General features: G+C 36.5%; 1 protein-coding gene across 2 annotated transcripts in view; it reads right to left on the bottom strand.

The window, feature by feature from the left end:
* Positions 1 to 27,815, bottom strand: part of LOC114654270 (creatine kinase S-type, mitochondrial) — a 58,642-nt gene that overhangs the window by 18,825 nt on the left and 12,002 nt on the right. Inside the window, exons 2-6 of one of the 2 annotated variants that reach the window (XM_028804696.2) lie at positions 18,618 to 18,779; positions 12,708 to 12,906; positions 4,432 to 4,527; positions 3,199 to 3,420; positions 1,490 to 1,575 (exon numbers count right to left, since the gene is read on the bottom strand). In XM_028804696.2, the coding sequence (XP_028660529.1) occupies positions 1,490 to 1,575; positions 3,199 to 3,420; positions 4,432 to 4,527; positions 12,708 to 12,906; positions 18,618 to 18,766 (752 nt within the window). In that variant the 5' untranslated portion in view covers positions 18,767 to 18,779. Of the gene's footprint in view, positions 1 to 1,489; positions 1,576 to 3,198; positions 3,421 to 4,431; positions 4,537 to 12,707; positions 12,907 to 18,617; positions 18,780 to 27,815 lie in introns of those variants that run through there. The other variant, XM_028804695.2, reaches the window with a different exon arrangement.

A 27,815-nucleotide genomic window follows, 5' to 3' on the forward strand; every position in this document is an offset into this window, starting at 1 on the left:
GGCAGATCAGGATGTATTTTGTCTATTATTGCCACATTAGAGATAATTTTTTTTTCTGTTGCTCACTTTTCAGTAAATTTTACATGAATCTAGTGATTTGGCTTGGATTCCATTATATAATTCATGCTGCTATATGTAGATATAAAGAACAGTCCAGAAAACAAAAAGGAAAACTGCCCATGTACTGTACATGTAAAAAAAAGTTTCATAAATCATATAATCACTCTTCAATTGAGCTTTTTGCATAGCTAATTTATTATTAATCCCTGTTCATATAGTTAGTTGCATGTCTATGATAACTGTCAAATAAAAGCTTTTGTCAAGCTCAATAATTTGAAGTCTCACCATGACATCCTCCAGGTCTGACAAGACAAGAACGTAAAGATGTCCTACTGAAATGATTTAATCAGTGAGTATATAATTTTATTATAATTATATATTATTACAATAGAGAATGATGTAACATCAGCTTTGACTAAAATGAATGAATTACTACTATTAATAATAATACTGTAATAATAATAATAATAAAACAAAAAGACTACAAGATGAAGAGGACTGAATCATGGAGAGTGTACTGCATGTCTGCTATCCCAGGGAAACTGCTCTCAATGACCACGTAACATTGAAAAGGCATGTCAGCCATGACAGCCCAACAATGTTCAGAGCCTTCAGAATTTCTGGATGGATATCATCCAGCCCCCAGGGCCTTGTCACTGTGGATTTGCTTAACTACCTCAGTGACTTCCCTTAGGGAAATGGGTTTGATCTTTCATCAGCATCTCTCATTTTGGCACTGCCATGTTCACAGATATAATTGCTGTATGAGCAGTTAGACAATACATTGGACTTAAACAGAAACATCAAGTTTTCATTTTTAATCTTGCAGTTTACCCTTAAGTGTTTTAATTATAGTGTGCATTTGTACTGATTACTCAGAAATAATCTGCATAACCTTAGTGGGCATCATTTCAATACATCATACTTACCGTGTAACCTGAGTAATGATATCACTACGATTACATTCTTATGTGTTACCTGATTGGATTACCACCTATTCCGGTTTACATAGCAATACAAGATACCAAGGCACAATTACGCAGTAGTTATGTAGATAATACTATTACAATGTACATTCAAAGCAATGTAATTTATTCTTTTAAACATCTAATGAGAATGAGTGTCACACATCTCACTTTAGTCATATTTGATTTTTTTTGGGCAAATATAAACATATTTACTGGAAGAACTTTCTTAAGATGTTATTTATATACATTAACATAAGTGCTATCTTTAATGGTTATGTAACAATTTCAAAAATTGACAAAATTGTTCATTATCAGCTAAAGAAGGTATATATTTTATTTTTATTTAAACATGCACAGGGAGCAGCGGAAATATATCTAGTTCTTCTAAGGATATAGCTATTCTATATACAATACAAATAGGGCACAAAGGGAATGGTGTCCTCCTCAATCTACATTCTTACCAAATTCCACGACCATCAGGCCAGTCCCTAGCCATTCCAGAAGCAATTAACAGTGGGGAGACAGGCTTATCAAAAAGAAAATGTTCCTGGGGAACAACATCGAAAAAGAAGAGACAGTTTATGAAACATTAGGCCCAATGATAGGAAGCATGGTGTGGCTAAATGGTCATTAGCCATGGTCACTATTTGGGCTTTTTTTCTTTTTTACAACCTAAGAATTTGTTAAAATACCCATTCTGGGCAAACTTTTCAGGTTTACACATTTCACTTGAAATACTGGGTGCTTCTATCACATCTCCTTATGGTCTGTCTACAGTGTATTTGCCCAATAATACAGAGTAATGAAGAGGTACACAAACTTTTACTTAATTTTCATTTTCCAGTTTCCCTGGGAAAAGTCATAGTAGATCCTGGTTTATTTCTAACTGCATTAACTTCCTTCTGAACTTACAGAACATCTGAGAGATATTGTTCTTTTGGCATGCCTTTGATCTACATTAATTTACTTCCCAAAAGGTCATATCTCCTGAGAGTCTTGTGGAAAACACCCAGGTGACATTTTCACTAGATGTACAGCCACTACATCTGGCGCTTCTTATGTCATAACAGTAGCAGTTCTACTCTGAGATCTATAACCTACCTTGTGGAGTAAGCTCTTCAAAACTGAGGGGGGAATCTAATTTTCGTTGTTTGTGACCACAGTGTTATTTTAACATTTTATGATGATAAATAGGTAAAAGTGGAGAGCTTGATCTGTTGTATTTAAGTACGCTCTTTCATGTATGTTTTCTTTCAAGTTGAATTTGAGAAGTATTATTATTTAAAGGAGCTTATCACACCCCCAATTAAATTCTATGGCTGCCTTAATGTAGGTTAACTGCAACATTCACTTCTCAATAATGTTATATCACATCTGGTTTTATCTCTGGTGATGCTTTCATATTGCCATGTCATACACATGTGTGCCCTTTGACAGAACTGTTCCTTGTCCTTTCATAGCCCAAAGAGAAGTTGTACGTGTTGTTAGGTTAATATGTACATAAACCTTGCTCCATTATAAGATGGTATACCTGTGCATCTCTTTTGTATCTCTCAATGGATTAATCAGTAGAAGTAACTATCTATCTATCTCTATCTATCTATCTATCTATCTATCTATCTATCTATCTATCTATCTATCTGTCTGTCTGTCTGTCTGTCTGTCTGTCTGTCTGTCTGTCTGTCTGTCTGTCTGTCTGTCTGTCTATCTATCTATCTATCTATCTATCTATCTATCTATCTATCTATCAGTCATAGATTTTTTTTTTTTTTTATTAAATGTTGTTTTGTGCAAAAAAGCTGGGGCAGATTATCTTAAACCAAGGGCTTTGGTTGTCCTTTTTACTGTCTGTGATTAAATGATGCCTGAGGTGTTGCTAACACCTACGTTATTAGCAATAAAGGTTACATTGTAATACCTTTTTACTGCATTTGTGATAAAATGATGCCTGAGGTGTTGCTAACACCTATGTTATTAGCAATAAAGGTTAAATTGTAATACATTCTTGATTACTTTCTGCAATTATGAACATTTTAAACTGTTACCCTCTTTTAATCTCAGAGGAAACCAACCTGCATACCTGCATATTCATATCATAATACAGTGGAAATATGTAAAGGAAAGCTATATGAATATATGAAATAAATTAAACGCAAATATTTATACTCACATCAATAAGACGCTGCTGCTCCTGTTCAGTCATTTCAGTTAGTCTGTAATAGCGGCCAGCCAAGTCACCCTTAAGTCCAGAGAGGGCCATGGTGGCAACTCGTTCCACTTCTCTTCTCTCAGCCCGAGTGCAGGCTGGTGGCAGACTTAGGCCACGAATACTGCGGCCAGTGCGCACTCTAGAAGATAGCACATAGCGCTCGTCAAATTGCCCATGGGTTACCTGCAATGGTCAAAAATATGTTTCAAACTTATGCTGTCAGAATGGGTTCTGAGAACATCACGCTACCACAGCTATGATTCTGACAATAGACAGGTGAACTAACACATTAATCCAAAGAGAAATTAGAAATAATAAATTGTAAGTAGAAGTTTCTTGCTGCCTTTTATCTTGTTCAGAAAAAGCCTTCACTGGTCTAGAATGTAGAATCAAGCTTACATATACCTGCACAAGGGATAATGGCATTATGCTCACTGGAAGAATGGCTTGCAGTTACATAATGGCCAATTTGTTGTAGAAAGCAGCTTTGATTGAATTAATGATTTTGATTCACAAAATATTAGCTGCAGCTAGGAAGCTAGCAACCTACTGAAACTGACATTGATTCCTTGCATTCTGCCGGGATCAGAATTAAATATTCACCTGTGCTGGATTTCCACCTAGAACATATAGAAGTTGATGAGAGCTAAGGGTGCTGTAACATCCTCGTAGAGAAAAAGGTTGGATTCTGTATGCATTCATTTTCAAAATTATTTTTAACAGAAATATAAGGTATGTATCGGTTTAATTTCCATGCATCTTTCCATGAAAAATTTTAAAAAGTGACAAATGGTCTGCTAATTTTTTGCTTTAGCTTTACTTTTTGCAAAGTTGTGATTAAAGAGCAATTCTACCAAAGTTACCCGAATTTGCTACTGGTGTTTTCTGTAGTAGTATTAACATTCCTCTTTTCACATGTGCTCTAATAATAAGTTATTACAGTAAACTTAAATTAACATATTCCTCAGGTGTCTACCATTGCCTGCAAAATGATATAACATGTCCACGTTCACCCTAGAATTCATAACCATAAGCAGCCATCCCTTACAATTCCATAAGTGGAAAAAGGCACTCAAATTTAAATACTTCTGCTCAAACAGCATTCATGAGAAAAGAAAATTCCTGGCCTCTGAAAAAATGTCAATTAAACATAATAACATGATATATATACTAGAGTATATAAAAAGATTATACCTTTGAACTGTCCAGATCAGTGTGATGTTTCATGGTTCGAGGATCATAACCATTGTGTCTCTCTTTTATCACAGCGTCAAAAATGTCAGAAAAGATCTGAAAAAAATAAAGCAAATCAAGCATCAATTTAAAAAGATTTAAATTTTAAACAATTATATTTTTTTCTGATTTTAGTAAAGCAATCACAGTGCTGATTTCCCACATTGATGTGCCTGTGAACAGGAAGGAGGTGGCAGATCAGGCAGAAGGTACAATCTATTTTACAAGGTAAAAATACTTTTTTCTTGTTTTTCAAAAGTCAAAAAACTAGAGCCACATTTTTACTAGCATCAAGGAAACTGTAAAATGGTTCAGGTTCTTCAGGTTACTTAGATACATTGACCTGGGTCAAGCCCCGAAAATTAAACACATAATGAAAAAGCTTTTTACTGTTGGAGGCAGCTGAAGAAATGCAATATGAATAATATACCTGAATATAACATGCTACCATAAGATAATATTCTCACTGGTGGCATTACCATTTTCCATACTAACAAAACTATGAAGGCCAGAATGATCATCCAAGGAGTCGTGACACCTGCACAAAAAAAAAATTACAGGATGGGACATCTGATAAATGTGTCTAAAATAAAGTATGTACCATAATAAAACATTATGTATAAACTGTTATTTCTATGATACCACAACATCCAAGCTCATACAAACCTGCTTGACTGCTATCTTTTCACAACTGCTTTGCAAATTTCATATATTTTTCACTTAAATATACTAGTTATGAATGGCAAATATACCTGGGCTTGAGAAGTGGATGACATCAGCATATGACTAGTACTGCATAACCTGTTGATTTACACTAGCACGCTAGATATTTATGCATGAGGTAACATTCAGGTGCATTCTGGGAGTTAGCTAACTGATTTGAAAGTTGGAGCATTTCACATTTTTTAGTTCATCAGTTAGTTATCATTTTACTGTATATTAAATATTTTTGTAACAATAAGTTATAGTCACATAATATATGCAAATACATGAATTAGTAGACCACATTAAACCATTGTGTTTTAAGAGCACCTTACAATATTATGTAGATAAAAATGTAGCCGATATACGACATATGCATGAGGTGGCTCAATAGTTTTTGAAGACAGCAGTAGTGTCCAATGCAAGTGATGTAAAAATAGCATCAATTGATGTGCTGTTATTAGTTGTGGAGGGTTTGTGGCTAACTGCTGTTCAAATTTCTTAAACATAACATTTTTTAAATTATTGTCTACTAGAGAGTTAAAAGGTAAAATTGTCAGCTTCTTCAGACCAGAGTGGAGATCAGGGGCCTCATGTATAAAGGTGTGTACGCACAAAAATGTTGTGTAAGAACGTTTCCACATTCAAATCACGATGTACTGTATAAAACCTAAACTTGGTGTAAAGCCACACATATTTCCACAGTAGCTCATACCCTGTCATACGCAAGTTCTCTGCTTAGTTTTGCAGACTGGTGGCACCCAGCGTCAAAGCAGTGCTACTGTTCCTGTGTGGTTATCCTTTCTTTTTCAGATCCACATCCCTGACACGGCTTTATAAATACACTGAAATTAACCGTATATTGTTTATTAGTTTAATGCATCTGATTGTAATTAACCTGTAACAATATAATGGTCCACAGAATGGTCAAACTATTCCAAATACCATAACTGCTTTAGCGTTGTTACTCTCACAGCACCTTCTTCTTCTTTCAGCTGCTCCCATTAGGGGTTGCCACAGCGGATCATCATTTTTCCATATTACTCTCACTGCACCACTTGGAGTATTTATATCACTTTATCTGAGTGTGAATCACAGCTGTACAGCAGCTGATCGGAAAGAGAATTATCGGTATACAGCATCAAGCACACGCTGCCTCAGCCATTCGCTATTTGAACTGCTCTCATCCGACAAACGCTTCAGAGTCTTTCCTGTACTGACCTTGCGATTCACAAACAGTTTCATCCCAAGAACTCTAAATGCACTCAATCAGTCCATCAGGTGCTCCTTGTAGAACTGTTAGTACTTATACGTAAGTACAATTACCTCACTGTAAACTTGCGATACAGTTATAATATTGCACAACCTGAGCCACTTTATAAAGCGCGTATTTATATATGATGACAATATCATTTTTAAGATGAAATGCAGCAAAATATGTTTATTATATTATACAGATAAAACTTTAACTTTAACTACGCGGTGCCGCAGCGCTTAGTGAGAAGCTGGAGCTTCGTTCACGGATTGTTCCTGCCTTGTGCTGTATTCTTGCTGTGGCTGGCGCGACACTGGAAGGATAGATGGATAGAATAATTAAACATTACGAACATATTTCAATGTTCCTTAAAAGTTTTGAAGAATCAGCGTTCTAAGCTTACAGATGGCTTAACGTCTATTACAGAGCTGATTGTGTGGCGATTGAGTATTTGGAGAAAGAAAAGTAAGGACAGGAATTGGGGTTTAGCACGTTTGAAAGAGACAGTACTTCTGTAATAAAGTATTTCATCGAAGGTCATGCATGGCGCAGCAAGTATCTTGCGTGAGACATGAACAATCACTGTGCCACTGTGTTCCCATGTTTAATAACATGCTTTAACTCCTATCATCATGAAAATGATATCACGTATACTTCTCAGTATTTTAATTATTTAGAGAGCTGTAATATTACGAATGTAATGGATTCTGTGTCCTGTCGGAGGAAGAGAAAGCCCGGAAGCACATAGTGATTCACCCACATAGAAGATCAAATACAATACAAAGCATTTAATGTGCTACTTTAGTTACGATGGGATTTGAGACCCTAGTAAATTAAATGATTTTAAGATGAAGTTTATGATGTTCTACTATAATGACAAAATAAACTACGTGATTAAAGTGAAAATTTCAAGATTAAAGTTGACATTTCGTGCTTTTTTCCCCACTGTGTGCCTATTTTTTTTCTCTGTAATCTTTCATATGACACTCAGAAAGTGGGCTACAACTCGCCTTTTCACGGCGACTTTGATATCTGACAAACTTCTTTTTTATTTCTGGCACTGTGCGACTTTGTGAACTTGAGCTTTCGAGTTTTTCCGACACGCTATGTCACTCGATCAACTTTCTTTTGTTGATTATATCACTGTTTAAACCAACAAATAGTACGTTTTTCTTTGCCTCCACTTGGTATTCACTGAAATTGTTCTATTTTCCCTTGTCCTTTTGCCATTGTCTTTGCACAGAAGGCTGATCTTAAGGGCTATTCATATTGATTTGCATATTCAAAGTGACGTAATTCTGGGAGGAGTTGGGATGGGACAGCAGGCGCATGCACATGCGTTAATTTTCACGCTGACCGGGATTTATGTAGCGGAAGAATGTGGAAGCTGGCGTTTGCACAGATTTATGCATCTGGACTTTTTTGTGCGTAAGCACATTCTGCTTTTGTACTTAAGTCATGTTATAGTGTGAATTCAACACACAGCATTATGCATGAGGCCCCAGGTCTTTAGCTTTTGCTAATAAAGTGAAGTGTTGGAGAAATATTGAATTATTATGTAATATAAGGATTTATTTTACTTAAAAATGTTTTTAATAAGAAATTAGATCTCAAAAAATCCCAATAGCCACCCCAACAGTTATTTAGTGCAGTAAATAATATTCCATTTCTCATATGTGGTAATAGAGCACCACTCAGATGCCCATTAAATGTTAAAAATAAAGTGAATTTCCAAAAGAAATAAAACTATAAATGCAAAATTACCAATACTAGCATAAATCACAATCAATACTACCCCATGAAAGGAGAAAAGCAACTGCAGTTCTGTGTCTAGCTTTTAATATTAGTAAAAGCCCAATAATTCATTTAGTTCTTCCCAATAACTAAGAACTTGGAAAGGAACTCATTTATTGTATAATAGAAGTACCAAAGATGACGCTGTTCTTAAAGATGCACAGAAGCAAAAGATGCTGTTCAGGTACGGATAAAAGTAGCTCCAACTCAGCCTTTCTTGTACATTTTACTGCTCAACAGCTTTACCACCATAGCCCCCATTGTGCCACAACTAGTAAGAATTGAGCAGAACTACAATTCTGCCCCTTCATGCACCATAGAAACTGTATATCACAGTGCAGTCTTTGTTGCACAACCGGTAGATCAGATGTTATGCACGTGCATCAACTGCAGTTGTCTTTTTAAGCCCTTATAGGGTGATCCTTAAATAATTCCTTTCCCATTCCTTTGACTTAAAGGTAAGAATCTTTATTACTTTTAGTTTTTATTAAAATTCATATTTAACTTAACTCAAGCAGCAGAGGATGTGAGCTGGTGCACGAACAGCTTGTGCCAGAGTTTTGACTAACTATACCAGACTATTCAAGGGAAAATATACAAAATGTACAAGGTGAAATAACATCTTCTAAAGAAAATTTGCAACAGTAAAATAATCCACAATTGAAGTTGCACAGAATGCTTCCCTTTTTTAAAATAGACGAAATTCTAAATTCTCCAATGCTTTTCGACATGAGATTTTGAAATTTCAAAACTTTGTACATGCTCTATTTGTTTATCTCGATGAAAATTCAACTGTCTAGACAAGTTTCCTAGAAGAATCAGTGTGCTAAACGTCAATACAATCTGTAGACAAGTTGTTTCATGAGAGCATAGACAGACAGATGTGGCTACTGAAGTAGGTGATTTCAATATATGTAAATAAGACAAAAAAGGGCTAAATAGAAAACTAGATACTCAGGAGGAAACTGTGAGTAGAAACAAAGTTGATTTTTCCATCAGTTCATTGCATTATTATTATTATTATTTCGTGCTTTCTTCCTAAAATCTTTGCTTCTTAAAGCCCTCTAGTTACCTCTAGAGTGGCATTTCTCCTTGTCAGTGAAGTGTCCCAACATAAGCCAGGTAAGTTATAAAATCTTCTGAGACAATAATGGCAAACATGCTGCAGTTCATTCCATGGAGGCTTTGTAGTACAAAGATAGTGACATAGATCAAGGACATTGGCTTTAACCCACTAACTAAAATTAATTGAGGCAAAAGTGCATGCTACTCTTTAGAACTTGATACAAGCACTTGCATTTTGTGTATTTTAAAACAGATTAACACCTAAAAACTAAATATAAACATTGTGTTTCTGACATCAGAATAAAATGAGTAACAGAATGTCCTAGGTAGCAAAAGTTTGGAGAGGGAGAAGGGGTAATGGAGAGAAATATCACAGCTAATGAACCTGGTTCAGTTCTTTTATAACATGGAAGCAGATACAAGTATTTGTAAATGGTCAACATGGTGAAATATATCTTTAGTATTATGTTTACCCTCAGAAAAATGAGCCAAAAAGTTTAACCTTTTTCAACAAGAAAAAAATGTATTAAGCGTAACAGAATCATGTAAATGCCAACATGTCAACATAAATACAGTAGGAAAGGTATATCCAGTGTCCACAGCTGCACTGACAGAGATTTAATACACATACTGTACTTTGTGTAATATGTTTTGAAACAGTCACCAACACCCGACATTATAATCGCTACAGTAGAAGTGTATTTCTTTTCACTCTTTTCTTATAATATTTTTTCTGTTGCTTGCACAGGTAGAATGTCAGTGCCTGAGCCGCCCGATTGTTGGACCCGTTATGTTATTGTAGGCTACCACATTAAAGGCTTAATGACTTCCACATTCCCCCCTGAAATGAACATTGACAATTGCTGCATTGTGAACAGTGCTCAGGGGATAACTTCTATTTTGTCCTTGCACTTGATTTTAATTATTTTGCCTTTTTGCCACACAGCTGCTGTTGAAGCATGGTGGAGCTTCACAAGAGCAAAGTCATCAGGCATATTACTGTGGTTTGGTTGTACAGTGGCATATGCATCAGTTTCACTATTCTTGTCAGCTTCTGAAAACTAATTCACATCATCGTCACAAGCAATGGCTTAGTTTCAGCTTGTTCTAAAACTGGCTTTACAGCTTTTTCTTTGTGTTTTTGGTTGAAGGCTCTGCCCTACTCGTGAATATTAATGAGTTACCATAGAGTTACTGTAAAGTGTCAGAACGTATAGAAATATTCATGATTTTCTGCACCATGATGTTTTTTCATCCTCTAGATGGCAGCAGAATACTGTCCTAATAATTATTTGGGATTAACACTGTAAAGTGAATCCTTACACTCACCTTGAGTCTCACTCTGGCTTAACCATAATAAAATAGAATTCTGAGCCTGTGTCACATTCTATATTAACACCAATGAGATTATAGTAAAAACAGACCTCTTCTAAGCGATCAGTCAGTATTTACTAGATGTACCTTTGGCATTATTTACAGCCTTTGAGTTTGTGACTACAGGTTTCTGTCAGCTGAACATTGTAATTTTTTTCAATTCCTTTTTGCAAAACTGCTCAAACTCTATCATATTGCATGGGGATTGGGAATAAACAGCCCTTTTAAAGTCTAATCACAAATTCATAATTGGATTAAGATCCAGACTCTAACTTGGCCACTCACCGACATTGTTGTTTTTAGATAGATAGATAGATAGATAGATAGATAGATAGATAGATAGATAGATAGATAGATAGATAGATAGATAGATAGATAGATATATAGATAGATAGATAGATAGATAGATAGATAGATACTTTATTAATCCTAAGGGGAAATTCACTAATTCACTAAATAACTAACGTTTTAAGCCATTCCTGTGTAGTTTTGCCTTTATGCTTGAGGTCATTGACTTGCTAGAAAACAGATCTTTGCCAAAACGATTCGTGCAAACTGCTTCAGGTTTTCCTCCAAGATTTCCATGTATTTTGCTGTATTCATTTTACCCTCTGCCCTCACAAGCCTTCCAGGGCCTGCTGCGGAGAAGTATTCCCACAGCATGATGCTGCCACCAGCATGCTTCACGTTTTTGATAATATTATAATATTCAGCGCTTGGCTTACAGTAATGTGCCGTTTAGTTTGTTAGCCAAAGAGCTCAATTTTGATCCCATCAGACCTTGGAAACTTCCTCCAGCTTACTTCAGTGTCACCCATGTGCCTTTTGGCAAACTCTCTGTTCACAAATCTCATCTGTTGCAGCTTATAACTCCTTATCACAGGCCTCATGCTGGCATCCCACATGATAGTTAGATACCATAGCCTCTTTTGTACATCTGCTTCTCTGGATAAAATTCCATCTGACATCCTTCTGTGGCTTTTCCAATCCAAGGAATTCAAATTTGATCTATACTGTAGGATCAGAGATTTTTCTGAAAGGTAATAATTTTTTAATATGTTTTCACGGCCATTTTGTTTTGGCCATGGGTGCTGCCATTTTGGGATGGCTTGCATGCCTGATGCTGTAGCAATTTATCCCATGATGCAACAGGAGTGCTCAATGGGTGATGGTACTGTTGAGAACGTATAAATATGCAGTCCCTGATTATCCAAGATTGGATAAAAATAGCAATACTTTCAAGTCTTTTTTTTTGTGAATCCTGGCAAGAGAAACTAACTCTACAATTTATGACTTTGATTTTTTGTTAGTGATTTGGCTTTGAAGTCTTTCTGACTCCCAGTAATGACCATTGCCATAACCTTTTCTCCTAATCATAGCTCATAATTTGTTTTTTAACTGACTACCTTTTCTATTCAGTACAACCATCTGATGCTTTACAAAAATTTACCCCAGCTTGCAGCTAAATGGATACAATCTGATTTCTGTATACAGAAGGGTGCAGGTGCAGACTTTATTATACTGTAGATACTGACCATGTGGCCAGCTTTAAACCTAATTTTGCCCCCTCAAATTGTAGAACTCTGGGGGTGCGAAATTAGGTAGCACCACCACATAGTGCATTCACATTTTTCTGTTTACCTGTGGTCATGTTTGTTTTGCTAGCCTGATGGTGCATGATTATTTGGAACATTTTTTTGCCTGTGAACTTCAGGGTAACTGACCAACATCTAATGACCATTAGATGAGATTGTTTCTGTAGAATGTTATGTACATGGGTTTTCACACAATTCGATGCCCTTTAAAAGAATGTACATGCTGAAATAAAAAAAACACATGCAAACAACAAAACCATCCTGAGTAGGTGTCACTCATTATAGCCGAATACATTTTACTTTTTTCCTTGTAATTATCACGTCCTTGGGTTTTATACTAAACTAAAATTTTAAATATCAATGTTGAACCATTTTATTCTGGGATAGAGCATACAGAATTGGACTTGTTATAACTGAATAAAAAGCAAACAAACAAACAAAAAACATCTTGCCTCATATGATTCTTCATCACCGGCAACCATGCCAACAGTTTTGATAAATGGGTGTCCTGGGTTATCCACTCCTGTTTGAATGCATTGGTCCAGACTCCAGCCACTGGGTGTGAGCTTGTCCCTCAGTCTGCAGTATATGGCAGGTGTCAAATGAGAAGCCATGCAGTTGTTATGCTTACGAAGGTCTGGATAGTCAGAGCTAGAGAAACAGAAAGATGAGTACATTATTTTAATCAGGAAAACAGTTGGTGGGGACAGTACATTTAGAAGGAATTTCCAAGGTGAAAATCCAAAGATAAAAAAAAAAAAGATAAAATCATAGGTTTTAACTGTATTAAAATAACTTATTACTGTGAGATCTGTCATTTACAGTATACAGTATGCTTTAATCTGCAAATAACCCTGCAGTTTGAGTCAGTCATTAAACAAGGCATCCACATGCACTAAAGACATTTTGAATCACAGTGGCCTGAAATATATCTCCCTTGTCTTGACACTAACTCTGCTACAAAAGTTCTAGTCAATAGCATTTGTTGAGAAGTTGAACCTCAGCAGCAGGTCCACTTTCACAGTCCAACTCAGACTAGGTCATAGTTTTGCAACGGCAATGTAATAAAAAGATTCAATACTTTCATACTCGGACTCCAAATCTCCTAATATCCAAAGGGCATCCATCCATATAATTTCATCTTGTATGTGTGGTGCTATGTGTGAATGTGCCTTGTGATGAACTTGTGTCTGGTTCAAGATTGATTCTTGCCTTGCATTCAGTGCTGCTGGCAAAAATTTCATCTCCCACGACACAGAACTGAATGAGCCCATTAGAAAATAGATAGAAAGATAACAGTAATTATTATTAATATACTTATAATAATAACAGGATTATTTACTCTCTCTCTATACAGTATATATATATATATATATATATATATATATATATATATATATATATATATATATATATATATATATGTATACATATATATATATATACAGTATATATATATATATATATATATATATATATATATCTATACTAATAAAAGGCAAAGCTCTCACTCACTCACTCATCACTAATTCTCCAACTTCCCGTGTAGGTGGAAGGCTGAAATCTGGCAGGCTCATTCCTTACAGCTTACTTACAAAAGTTAGGCAGGTTTCATTTCGAAATTCTACGCGTAATGGTCATAACTGGAACCTCTTTTTTGTCCATATACTGTAATGGAGGAGGCGGAGTCGCGTATTGCGTCATCACACCTCCTACGTAATCACGTGAACTGAAACAAGGAAGAGCCCCAAAGAGCGCTGAAGAAAACATTCTCCGTCAACCCCCACAATCCCCCCCGCTCTTCCGCACATCACGGCATTTTCGTTAATGAAGTGACGTAATACTCCAGCTCCACCTTCTTCACAAGTTCATTCACCAAATTATTTGTCAATTATATTTCACAGTAAGAATTTACAGCACGACTCAAACGCGGGAACGAAGGTAAATGACGTTAATTGTTGAGTGTCTTTTAATACTGTGTAAGCATACATATTAACACATGTGCAATTAAACGTGTGCATTTACGGGGTGATTTCTCAGGCTTAAAAGCTCGCCTTTTATTAAAAAGGTAAATGCAAACTGTTTTCATTCTGAAGGGCACAAACCACGTTGGATTTCAACCGTTAAATGCGCAAAAATGTCGGTACACCAGATAAATAAGTGCAACATATTATCAGTTGTATTGTATGCTTACAAAACATATAGAAATGTGTTAATCGTTAACTAATAGTATGGGATGGTGTTTTTCGACTCAGCTACAGATGCCGATGGAGACCAGAACTGCTTTGGAAAAATATGAACGCCTTGGGGGATTTAAACGATTCCATGTCTTGGTGGGTTTGCGTAGCTTATTGTCAATATCTTTACACCTGTTTTTAAGACTTATTGACTGAAACGGGCTTTCACGAAAAAAGTTAGGGCTTTGCTACAGGATACACCCTCCACAAGTTAAGGAAGTAAAAATAAAGGTATACATTTCTGTTTTATTTAAACCTTTTAAATTCATATGCATAGCCCCATTTGGCTGTTTTAGTTTTTTTTTTTTCTTTCTTCAGTAATATTTAATCTCCTTAAAGAAAAACAACATATGCATTTTACTTTTTTTGTATCTCTTTAGTAATATTTTAGTGTAAAAGGATAACCAGTATTTAAACCTTTTATGTTACTTTATAAAGTTATTTTACACAATGTTGAAAAATTAATAAGAAAGCTACATATTTTGCCAGCTGCTGCTTTCATTTTCAATGAAATTAAAAAATCTCTCCAAGAGAAAACCTCAATGAAGATGAAACAGTTTGCACTATCTAAAAAGGAGAAACCCTCATTTATAAAGGTTTGCTGCAGATGACTTAACTGAAAATAAATTAATAGTTCCTATGTGTATAATACATATTTATCTATTTGACTTATGCCTTTATTCCAGCAACTTGCAACATCTGAGGTACAATTTGTTACATTACTTTTGTTTTTTGCAGCACAGGCAGGTGAAGTGACTTCCTCAGGGTCACACAGTGGTGTCAGTACCAGGATTTGAACAGACAAGCTCCGGGTTTGCTGAAATATTACTGAAGAAAGAAAAAAAATGAAAATGGGCAAATGGGGCTATGCATACAAATGTCCATCCATCCATTATCCAACCCACTATATCCTAAATACAGGAGCCAATCCCTGCCAACACAGGGCACAAGGCAGGAAACAAACCCCGGGCAAGGTGCCAGCCCACCGCAGGGCGCACACACCCACACCACACCCACACACCAGGGACAATTTAGAATCGCCAATGCACCTAACCTGCATGTCTTTGGACTGTGGGAGGAAACCGGAGTACCCGGAGGAAACCCAGACAGACACGGGGAGAACATTCAAACTCCACGCAGGGAAGCACACCCGGGTCTCCTAACTGGCACCTTTCACTGCGCCACCATGCCGCCCGCATACAAACTTAAAAGGTTTAAATAAAACAGAAATATATACCTTTATTTTTTACTTCCTTAACTTGTGGAGGGTGTATCCTGTAGCAAAGCCCTAACTTTTTTCATGAAAGCCCCTTTCAGTCAATAAGCCTTAAAAACAGGTGTAAAGCTAAACTTGCAGCACCGCTATTCAATTACACTTGCCTAACGCCTCTCCTAAGGGGAGATACTGTGGGATCTGGGCATCAGTCAAAGCACCAATCACAGGCCCGATTAGAAAGCGGGAAGCTGTGATTTGTCGTCTCCCTCCCATGTAACAATCACAGCCCATGTTACAACGCACTATGTATGTATGTGTATATGTATATATGTATATGTGTGTGTGTATGTATGTGTGTATATGTATGTGTGTATATATATGTTAATATGTGTATATATATATGTATATATATGTGGATGTGTATATGTATATATATATATGTATATATGTATATATATGTATATGTAGATATGTGTATATGTAGATATGTATATATATGTATATATGTATATGTATATATATGTTTACATAACCTCTTTAATACACTACTTCTCTGCTGCGAAGCGCGGGTATTTTGCTAGTCTTTATATATAATGTTCATCTGGATCTTGATCTTTGTTTGTCCGCGAATTCTCTGCCTTGTGTGGTGTTCCTGCTGTGTTCAGTAGAGGGCAGTAGTGATGGAGGAGGAGAGGAAGTGAGGAGGAGGATCGTTGGATGAGGTTGGAGTGTGGTGATTAAAGAGGATTGAACTAAAGGAGACTACGTGCTGTTTGTACTGGCTGAATACACAACACCTTGGTTGTTACTTTTGTTTACAAACACTGTCGATACCACTCTTTGTGTTTAGATCTGGCGTTGACACCACTCTTTGTGTTTAGATCTGGCGTCAACACCTGCTTCGTTGTTGAGACTGTGGTTTTTTGTGTTTCTATCGACCGTCGTTGGCAGCACTTCGTCCAAATCGAATGTTCACCCACTTCTTGGAGTCGGCAGTCAGAGTATATAAGTCGGACACTCTTCTGTGATTTTCCATCAGCCGGCGTTTGGAGTTCAAGAAAGAAGCATTGGTTCTTCCTTACTCTTTGGATTGCCACAAAGCAACCTGTTAGATTGGAGAAAGGTTGAGAAGAGATCGTGAGGGGAAACGACAGCGTCATGAAAACGAGATGGACTGTGAACGGAGAGAAGCAGAAATGCTTCTCCACCACCACCTAATTACTATTCGGACACTGATTCCGAGTAGGCCATTCCTATCGAATCAATGTCCAAGGGTTTTGTTTTGTAATTTTGTTTCCCTTATAAAAAATCATAATGCTGTGCGACGAAGGGCCCAGTTCACGACTGGCAGCCGTGTTTAAACAGGGAGCCCTTCACAGACAACTTTAACATGCGCCTAAAAGTGCAGCGATTTTATATGACGTTTTTATGTCATGTTTTTTGTCAAGCTTTAAATCGGGCTTATTTTAAAACGTACATATATATTTTTAGTATCATTCTTTTCAGAATGTATCGATCTTTAATGTGATGTTGTTAGATTTTCAGATTCTTATTCTGTTTTTAAATTATAAATAAATTATAAACTATAATATCAAGAACTCACGTCCCACGAGACGAGACTTTGTGCCAACAGATTTAACCACACCCTGGACCGGAAATAAAAGACAAAGAGTAGGACAGGTGCTGTACAGGCTTTTAAATGTTCGAAGCACTGTGCGAGATGCAAATCATGCAGCACGGTAGCAGCAGCAGCAGTCCAGCAGCTGATCGAGCAAAGAGGAGGTAAAAAAAAACTGTATTTGTTTCCCATTGTATCACCGTTTAAGAGGGTGTTTCGGAGGAGCAACTGCGTCTCTTTGGGGTGCGTTCAGCCCCCCTCTTCACAAAATGAGGGGCAGAGAAGCGAAGTGGCTGGTGTGTAGCACAGGCAAGGGGGGTGGGCGAGCGAAGCGAACAGTGGGTAAGCCCCCTAATTAGGATTATAATAGTAGTAGTAGTAGTATTGTTATGTGTAAAGAATAAAGTTGAGTTTTTATTTGCATAGTATTATTTATTAGTATATGGACTGTTGCTAGTCTGCCCAACTTTTTGAATAGACATATAAAAAAAATATCCATCCATCTATTTGCTAATCTCACTAAATCGAAAATTGACTTTGAATGTGTGTCCTATCCAGGATACATTTTGACCCTCCATGGCCCTATACTGGAATGAGGAAGTATGGGACATGTATGAACAAATTATGAATTTTTATTATTAATATAAATTTGAAAAAAGTATCCAAAATAAACTTGATTTTAATAGATCTGCAGTGTGATCTACAGACAGATAGAGAGTTGTGCATTTATTTACCATTTTCTCCATCTTAGTAGGCACTTAGGTAAACATATGTTAAACAAATAAGAATTACGTTAGATTATTTATGACAGGAAATGTACCGTATGTAAGAGATGCAATATAGCAGGCATCTATATGTGACTTTTTAAAAAATCTTTTCCAAGTTTTCCTCCACGTACAGTGAAAGCAAACCAGGAACACTCAGCGATTTGCATCTACTATCACTATAGACAATTGCCAAATTTCTCTGAGGTACTAATGCAATATGCATAAAACAAATGTCAAACCAGGTCATTATATATCCTATACTAAGTAATATTTTTTTAAAAATCACTCAAAACAGACATTGTTACAATTTTTTTTACACCTTGCTTCTGCATAGTGTATATAGGAAATTCTAATACTGAAAATGTAATGCAAGTTCAAATGCCATGATTCTGCACACACATTTATAATGAAACCTGTAGATAGGTTGTTTTTTAGCTTTCTTTCATTTCTTATTTTCAGTATTATATTTTTCAAGCCAATAGGCTATATTTGTGCCTACAGGTCTACCAAGGTTTGTCACTGACCTGGGAGGAAACAGTTTTGTCCTATCAATAACTGCAGCATGGTTGACATCACTCATTAGGTAACCAGTGGCCAGAGCACCAGTTCCAAGGCTGGCCAGAAGCATGGCTGTCCTACGGCCCATCAGCATTCTAGAGAAGGTGCTTGCCATCCTTACTGTAAACCTGTGAACAGACATAATAAATTCAGTATACTGAATTCACCAATTATTCAATTCCCATTCTATCTTTGGCCCAACTTTCAACCAATGAACAGAATAAGTGAACTACTTTTATTTTTAGAATATTTCAAACAAACTAATTAAATATGCAAATAAATAATTGTATAGTGAAATATGCCAGTAAATAAATGAAAAACAATGATATGTGAAACAGGAATAATCAAATGTTTCATGAAATGTTTTTGCTTCTTATTTATTATTTCAGTGTAACTGTATGCAACATGAAATGTTCAATCAAATGAAAACTGTCATTTTCAACTTCCAAAGTTTAGAGGGTGGGTTCTTACGAGTATTGCATTTTACCTGGTGAATCTTCAGTAGAGTGGACATACTGTAAATCTTCAGCCATCAAAGGCAGTACATTCAGCCGACATTTCAAGTGCAAACTGCTCCTGCTGATGAATTTGGAGCTTCTCATATTAAAGTAGCCCCTTTGTGTGTTAATACTGGCCAATGTTACTTGCCCTTGTATTCGCCACAGAGTTGCATGTGAGTATGTACTTCAATAACGATTCACGAATCGATAAACAGTATTAGTTACAGCCCACCCTCTTAACTTTGACAGATGAAAAATACAGCTTTCATTTCATGCCATATTTCATGTCACTGGAATAAATAAATGAATAACAAAAAAAATACATAAAAATATTAAATAAAAACATATTTTATAAAATATTTAAATATTTATTTTCACATGTCATTCTTTTTTTATTATTTACTGTCACATTTCACAATACATATATTTATTTTATTTGGTCAGCTATTCCTCCAAATTCATGTCCACCTTATAACGTACAGCAGGGATTCTTAAACCTTTTAACTTGAGAACACAAATAAGAACATCTGTACCAAACAAGCTCCAAAAAGCAGATTATTATCTTATTGACAGTGGAGCCAAAAATAGATATTTTTGTTTCCTTTCTAGTATCTCACATGAATTCTACTAAAACAGAAAAGTGGAAAGTAAACATAATGCTAATAAAATAATAAGTTTAATTCAAAACAGGAAATAAAAATCTGAGGTACAGTTTACCATTGCCAATGTAAATGCTTTAGGTAAGCTTCAGTAAAGCTAAAAGAGATGAATTGATAAAAAAAGAAATGAAGGAGTAGTAAGTGTAGTAACTTAACTATGTCACCTGATTTATGGCACCAGATAAGGAATATAGTTGTTAAAAAAAATTAATCAATGCACTTCATTTACCTTGTCTTAAATATCCATCCATCCATCCATCCATCCATCCATCCATCCATCCATCCATTGTCTCCCACTTATCCGAGGTCGGGTCGCGGGGGCAGCAGCTTGAGCAGAGATGCCCAGACTTCCCTCTCCCCGGCCACTTCTTCTAGCTCTTCTGGGAGAATCCCAAGGCGTTCCCAGGCCAGTCGAGAGACATAGTCCCCTCCAGCGTGTCCTGGGTCTTCCCCGGGGCCTCCTCCCGGTTGGACGTGCCCGGAACACCTCACCAGGGAGGCGTCCAGGAGGCATCCTGATCAGATGCCCGAGCCACCTCATCTGACTCCTCTCGATGCGGAGGAGCAGCGGCTCTACTCTGAGCCCCTCCCGGATGACTGAGCTTCTCACCCTATCTTTAAGGGAGAGCCCAGACACCCTGCGGAGGAAACTCATTTCAGCCGCTTGTATCCACCATTAATATAATGATACAGTTTTCTAAATGTGTCTGCAAATACTTTAACATAGTATAGTTTTCTTTTAACAATTTTGTTAAATGTAAAAAAGTAGCTAAATTATTTCTAAAAAAATGCAAGTACTATTTTTTTTATATGGGTGATAGGGTAAACGTTGATGAAGAATTCGGCAAACAGTCCCATGTGAAATGTTTAATGATACTGATTGACACTGTGCTGAATGTCTACAGTTTGTTTCAACCTTTGGATATTTTCTTGTGTTCTTGTAGTTCTCAACAGTCCAAACATTGCTTCACATTGTCAATAGATTGAAAGATATCCAACCACTTTAAAGTAGTGTCATGAGAAGGAAATCTTCCTTGCTGATGAACATTAAACTTAATGTGATAATGTCTCTGTACTTTGCTTAAAGAATTAGGTTGAGCACTATGCCTTAACAGTGAACATGTGATAAAGGATTGACCAGTTGTACATGGCCACTGAAACTGCTTTCAGTATACAACAATGTCCTTGCACTATATACCTGTATACACCCACACTATTCACTCATCCCTTCATAAAACCATGAAAATCCACGTGCCACATCCATTATTTTCATTTTCTTTCTTCCTTTCTTATATGCATCTTTACTTGTTAGTCATCTCAGTTTGATTATTTCACAAATTCTGAGAGGGGGAGGTTGTGCCATGTGGAATATTTTTGTGCCATAGAAGTGCTGGCTCTCTATGATTTGTTAATGGTGTAGTTTCGCATACTACTGCAATAAATGGCACACAAAAAAAGGGAGCTACGGTATATCATTCGGCACTGAATTTGCACTTGGAAGAACATGGCTAACTTCACTACATAATTATGTGGCGACCCATCACAAACACATTTGAGTGGCAACCTACAGTTTAAGAAACTCTAACACTGAGTTATAGCACTGAGAAAGGTTCATGAACATAACACATTTTACAAATGCTTATAAACAGTCCATGTAGACATACCACACATCTCAAACACAGATGCAAGGTTTGATTAGAAAAGATGTGCTGCAAATGTCTAAAAGTCTGTCTTTGTCTCTGTAGAATACCTTGTACCTCTTTAAATAAACAACCTTGGAAACATTGTGGAAGCCACTAGCAAGGGGTCTGACAACTTAAGATACCCCAATGTATGTTGTACTCTCTTTGGAGAAAGGGAATCCTCAGCTGAGGGATCACACTCTCAAGGAAAGACTGGATGTGCAGAAAAGGAAGTCTAACTCAAACGGCAAAAAAATGTCCATTCCAGTCACTTTTGCTCAGAGAAAGGGTTGTGCACATATGATTACTTAAAGAGATCAGAGGTCTGTCTGAAAGGCTACTTTGGGTGAAGTGCCTACGATGTAAAGATCTTTTCTAATTTGGGAACAACACTGAAGGGACTTTAGCAGGACTCTCAGAATTTGGCTTGATGTTATTTTGGAACATTCAGATGAGTAATATTGTTAAGCTTTGTTGGGCTTAACATCCTGTTTTTGTCAAAATAGTTCTGATACAGGGCGGCATGGTGGCGCAGTGGTACCACTGCTGCCTCGGAGTTAGGAGACCCGGGTTCACTTCCTGGGTCCTCCCTGCGTGGAGTTTGCATGTTCTCCCTGTGTCTGTGTGGGTTTCCTCTGGGAGCTCCGGTTTCCTCCCATAGTCTAAAGACATGCAGGTTAGGTGGATTGGCGATTCTAAATTGGCCCTAGTGTGTGCTTGGTGTGTGGGTGTGTGTCCTGCGGTGGGTTGGCACCCTGCCCAGGATTGTTTCCTGCCTTGTGCCCTGTGTTGGCTGGGATTGGCTCCAGCAGACCCCCGTGATCCTGTGTTTGGATTCAGCGGGTTGGAAAATGGATGGATGGGTTCTGATACATATATTCTAGTAACAGACATTTTGCCCTTTGTCTTGCCAAATCTGCCTTTTAATTTTCCTATGGTTCTTCTCTTATAAATGGGACTAGAGCAGGGGTCTCCAACCTTTTTTCCCCTATGAGCTACTTTTGCAAAATGAAAATGGCCGAAAGCTACTCATGTTTTCTAATGTTTATTCTCATAGCTTGTTTCAACCCAAACAAACTGAATAAGCTTGTTTTGCCTGAACATTTACAAAATGTTGATGTCTACAACTTACATTTTGCATTAAAACATCACAAAAAATATTTAGTTCTCCTGCAAGTGCATTTTGTATGTCTGTATGCATTTTCTAGTGTATCTCACACTATTGAATTAAAACATGAAAGCTGTTAAAACAAAACAATGCAATTACAAATACACAGATATGACTTATTCATTTGTCATTTTGTTACATGTCACTGTTTTACTTCACAAGAGTATTCACATGTCCAGTTGCATGTGTGATGTGTTTTTTAGTTAGTGAGATGACTGGCACTGCATGGAGTCAACAAGAGAGATGTATGGTGGAGTATAGCCACTTAGGTTCACTCTTTTGGAGTCATTTAAATGTTCATCTGTTAGTCTTTTTCTGAACTTTCATGACATTCATGTTAGAAAAGGCAGACTCACAGAGGTATGTAGACCCAAACAAAGCAGACATTTTCAGAGCTGCTTGGGTGAAGATTCTTATAATTATCTGGCTCTACTAAGCTCCAGAAATGTTGAGAATGCCGTTGAGACTTTAACTGAAGATTATTTTGAAGGTTTACTAATATATAGTACATAAAATCCAATGTCTGTCTGTCTGTCTGTCTGTCTGTCTGTCTGTCTGTCTGTCTGTCTGTCTGTCTGTCTGTCCGCTTTTCATGAGAGAACTACTTAACGGATTTAGATTGGGTTTTTTTCTATAATTTGCTTGAACATTCCGGTAGATTTTGCGACTTCTCTCATTTCGCTATGTATCATAGTTCGCTTGCGGTATCAATTTATTTGAACAAATCCAAGAGAGATGCAGCGGGCCGAGGGGAGGGGTCTTCCTCACTCACTCGCCAGCTTAGGGACATGTTCCTTAACTACACTTAGCTAGCGATCGAGAGAACAAGTGAATTCAACTTTGTTTGATATTTAAAATAAAGTGTTACTTAGGTCTTGATGAGTTTGAGTCTGGATATTCTCTTAAGTGTATACCACATTAAAAAGATAGATTGCAATTCAGATAGTGGATCGTGATATGATTTTTTGGAAAGATCGCCCGCGCCTAATTTGAATAATCAAGTTTTCAAATTTATGTAGGATTCATTAACCCTTTGGCGAGCTACTTGGAAAGGGGTTGTGAGCTATTGGTAGCTCTCGAGTGATGTGTTGGAGACCCCTGGACTAGAGACTTGACTTGAGGAATAAAAGTCTGAAGAAAAAGTATACTATAGGCTTTAGTATCTTGTTGCGCCAGGCGGTCCCCGCCAGCTCACTTTATTAAATTGAAATCTTTTTGACTTGGTATCAGCTTCAAAATTCTTTGTCTTAACATAAAACTCCAGAATGTAGATTTCAACTGTATTATATTTCATGAAGCTTGTTTGAGGTTGTTTGCATGAAATATACAAAAGATTATATCTAAGCCAACAAATGAGTTTTCTGGCTACAAAAGGTATGTTATACTTTGATCTAATATGTAAATTTCTGCTCTTGATATGTGATTTTTTTCCCCCACACAAATACCATAAGAGAGGTATGTCAAATATTACATCAACAGAAATGCATTTTTGCTATGTCTTGTGTGTGCCTGAATTGATTGTGAAGCACATAGACTTTTAACAGTGGTTTACCCCTATAGTACTGCCTCACCTTGACTGTCCTGTGGACATAGCCGAACAAAAATGAGCAGCCAGACTTAGCTGGGAACTACTCATCACAAGACTTCTTTTCTCAATATGACAACTCAGCATCTTGGCTCCCTTTAAATAAACGACTATTATAAGGCTGACAGATTTTCATAATAAAAATTATATTTCTCAGAGTTTACTTCTCTCATATATTAGTTTTGTCCACATACTTTTAGACAATTTTGATGTTATAACAGCATTTAAAAAATGTAAGCTAAAAGTTATATAGGTTTTGTTTAGCAAATACATCCACTTCCATGGATATTGAAATAGGTTTTCTGCCTAGATACACAATAAACCAAATAGTGGTCCCCCTGTGATCATGTATTTTTTCTGGTATGTGCAAAAGATTTTTAAGTTAGATTAATTGTTGGTGTGAATGATAATTGGATTATTATTGGATGATTATTGGATTATTGGCTCTCCCTGCTCTTGGACCCAGCAGCCTGATGCTGATTACATGCATTCACAGCGTACAGTAATCAGTGTACCTGTGTCACTAATGTGATTTAAGTTACTTTCACATTCACAACCTTTGCACACTGATCTCATCCTCAGTTTCTCCTAACTTGAGTACACTGACAATTTTATTTAAAAATTTTTTTTTAAGTTCTTTCAGACATGGAGAAATATCTGTTAGGACTAATGTGATTTTTTTTGTAGCTTATTTACATGACTTTGTTATGTACATCAGAGTTTGCAGGATTGCACAAGTGAGGACACAGCCACTGGCAGAATGTGACATACAGGGTGTACTGGAGACAATTGTAATAAATTGTATTTATATAGTGCCTTTCCCATGCTCAAGGCACTTAAATTGTATAGGTCTTGCTAGCCTTGTATGTTAGCACAAATAAAAGTTGACTGAAAAGCATCTTTGATTTTAGTCACTATTTACAAATGTCAACAATTATAAGCTTTGATGACATATGTTCCTCACTTCAAAATTGTGGTGTCCTTTCAAGTTCTACCACCACATCACTCACAGCATTATTTAATAGGTGTGACATATTAATCCAGTGAGGAGAGCTTTGGTGTCTCCACCTATGGCTCTGACACCAATTCTCTGTATTGTAAAGTGATTTTTGCATCTATTTTTAAATTATACCTTTTTAATTTATGAGAATGTCCAAACTCTGGAGCTGTCATCATTAACAGCAGTAGTTACTTTTTTCTATTAGTTTTTAAAAAATATTTTTTATTTCTGAGTTAATTCTTCAAAATACCATTGCTTTACCTTTGCCATGAAAAAATCAAATGGTTTTGATATGGGAATTAGTACCTATCAGTATTCATTAGGTGTGTTTCATTCACTTTATTTGGATACTTATGGGTGTTAAATGGTTGCAAGAAGAAACTTTCAAGCAGAAGCTTTCAAACAGGAGTCAACACTACATTTAATATACACTCCTTACTGCAAGATCTCAGCAGATTATAATGTCAGAGCAGGCAATTGTAAGCTCCCAAATTAGCGTCTGGCCATCTGTCCTAGAGTGATAGGATAGGTCAAGTTTCATCATACATCCTGAATATTACTGACTACGTGATCACTCAGTGAACTGCAAGAATTCTGCCTGCAGTGAGGCATGACAGCCCCATACCAAATATTCCAGCCCAGTATTTGAGAAATACCAAATTACATATACATATAAAGTTTGCTGTTGTGATATTACAACAACTAGATAAATACTCAAAACCTGAGGATACAATATAAGATGTAAATCAGGCAAAACAATGGACTCTAGGTCTCTCTACATCCTAACATAATATTTACTGATATCTGAGTATCTGGTGTTTTTTGATGTTTTCAAAGAATTTCTAAATGATTGCTTTACAGTAAGTAATAATGAACATTTTTGTCATATTATGTTTAACTAAAATGGTGTTTCTTGTTAATAAAACTTCAGAAAACTATATTGATTCCCAGTGTTTCTGGTTACAATAGAAATACTTGGTTAACATCATTCATTTAACTTTCATCCAGTTTCTACATTTCATGTGTAATTGAATTAATTTCCAACTCAGTGGTGTTTAATGTTTTTGTCTGGTGGATCTAGGTGGCTAGATTGCTATACCACCAAAACCACTGCTTGGAGATAGGAGTCTTTTATTCATGCTTTTATATTTATCTTGACTCTTTTGTTGTTTGTCAGTCACTTTTAATACATTACTCTTTGTCTCTTTCTGTCTTCCTATAAAATGGTTTGTGCCTCCATAAATAGTTCCCTGCCTGCTCGCAGCAAAAGTGTGAGAAGTCATTTTGAAACGTTAGTGCCAGGAAAATTTTTAAAATAGAAACAAATTAGATTAAGCGGCAACTTCCTGTTCTAGTGGGACTCAGCATGTGCATCTCATGATTCAATGTGACATTTCAAATAGGCTGAAGGTTGTAGATAGGACAGCTATCTAAAGGCACTGTACAAAATATAATCTTATAATAAAATCCTACTAAAAACACACAATTCCTGGCTTTCATTTTGAAGTTTTTGCATTTACATATTTGGCTGATGCCATTATCCAAGTCAATATTTGGGACAGAGTGGTGGCTGTGAGGCTAATGATCTGTGCTGGTATCCAGAAGGTTGCCGGTTCAAATCCCTGTCACTGCCAAAAGAGGTCCTACTCTGCTGGGCCCTTGAGCAAGACCCTTAACCTGTAATTGCTCCAGGGGTGCTGTACAATGGCTAACCCTGCGCTCTGACCCTAAGAGGTATGCGAAAACTAACAAATTCCTAATACAAGAAATTGTATAAGGCGAAATAAAGAACAAAAAAAATATGCAATATTTGAGATACATTTCTTTTGTTTTTCTAGTTGGTGCACAGACAGGTAAAGTGACTTACTTGCTCATGGTCACACAGTATCAGCAGCAAGATTTGAACACACAACCTCAGGGTTTGAAGTCAAAGCCTTAATCAATATACCACACTGCCAAGCAGATCACACCCCTTTCAAACTGTTTGACTTGGGCCAAAAATAGAATGTAAGGGTCAGGTGACTGTTTGTGCCATATAAACTCGACTGCCTTGAGAAATATGCCCATTAACTGGAGCTGTAAGGATTTAAGTTGTGGGAAAAAACAGAGTATCCAGAAACAACTAATGTGAACACCGAGAGTATGCACAAATTCAACACAAGCAACAGACTGAAGACTGAACTTAACCTATAACCATTTTACTTTGACTTCAGAAAACAGTACACCCCAGTGAGTGATGTCATACTAGTGCTATTTTTTTTAAATTAAATCTTTTAATACAGGTTACATGTGAAAAGAGATCATATTTAGGAAAATGAATAACTGCAATGAGAATCTGTGTAGATTCAATTGTTCACAAGTCAGATAATCTCGTTTTCAAAAAGGCAGTCATCTTCATATTCATTTAAAAAAATACTTTCACCATCATTATAAGGTAGAGAGCAACTAGTGACCAATAGGAGTTTCAAATAATGTTAGCAGTTCAATAAGGAAAGCAGTTAACATTTAGATTGCATTACTAAAATATAAAAGGAATAAAAGCATTATAACACATGACCATTGTCACACAA

The sequence above is a fragment of the Erpetoichthys calabaricus genome, chromosome 7, assembly GCF_900747795.2.
Source record: "Erpetoichthys calabaricus chromosome 7, fErpCal1.3, whole genome shotgun sequence".
Taxonomy (NCBI): Eukaryota; Metazoa; Chordata; class Cladistia; order Polypteriformes; family Polypteridae; genus Erpetoichthys; species Erpetoichthys calabaricus.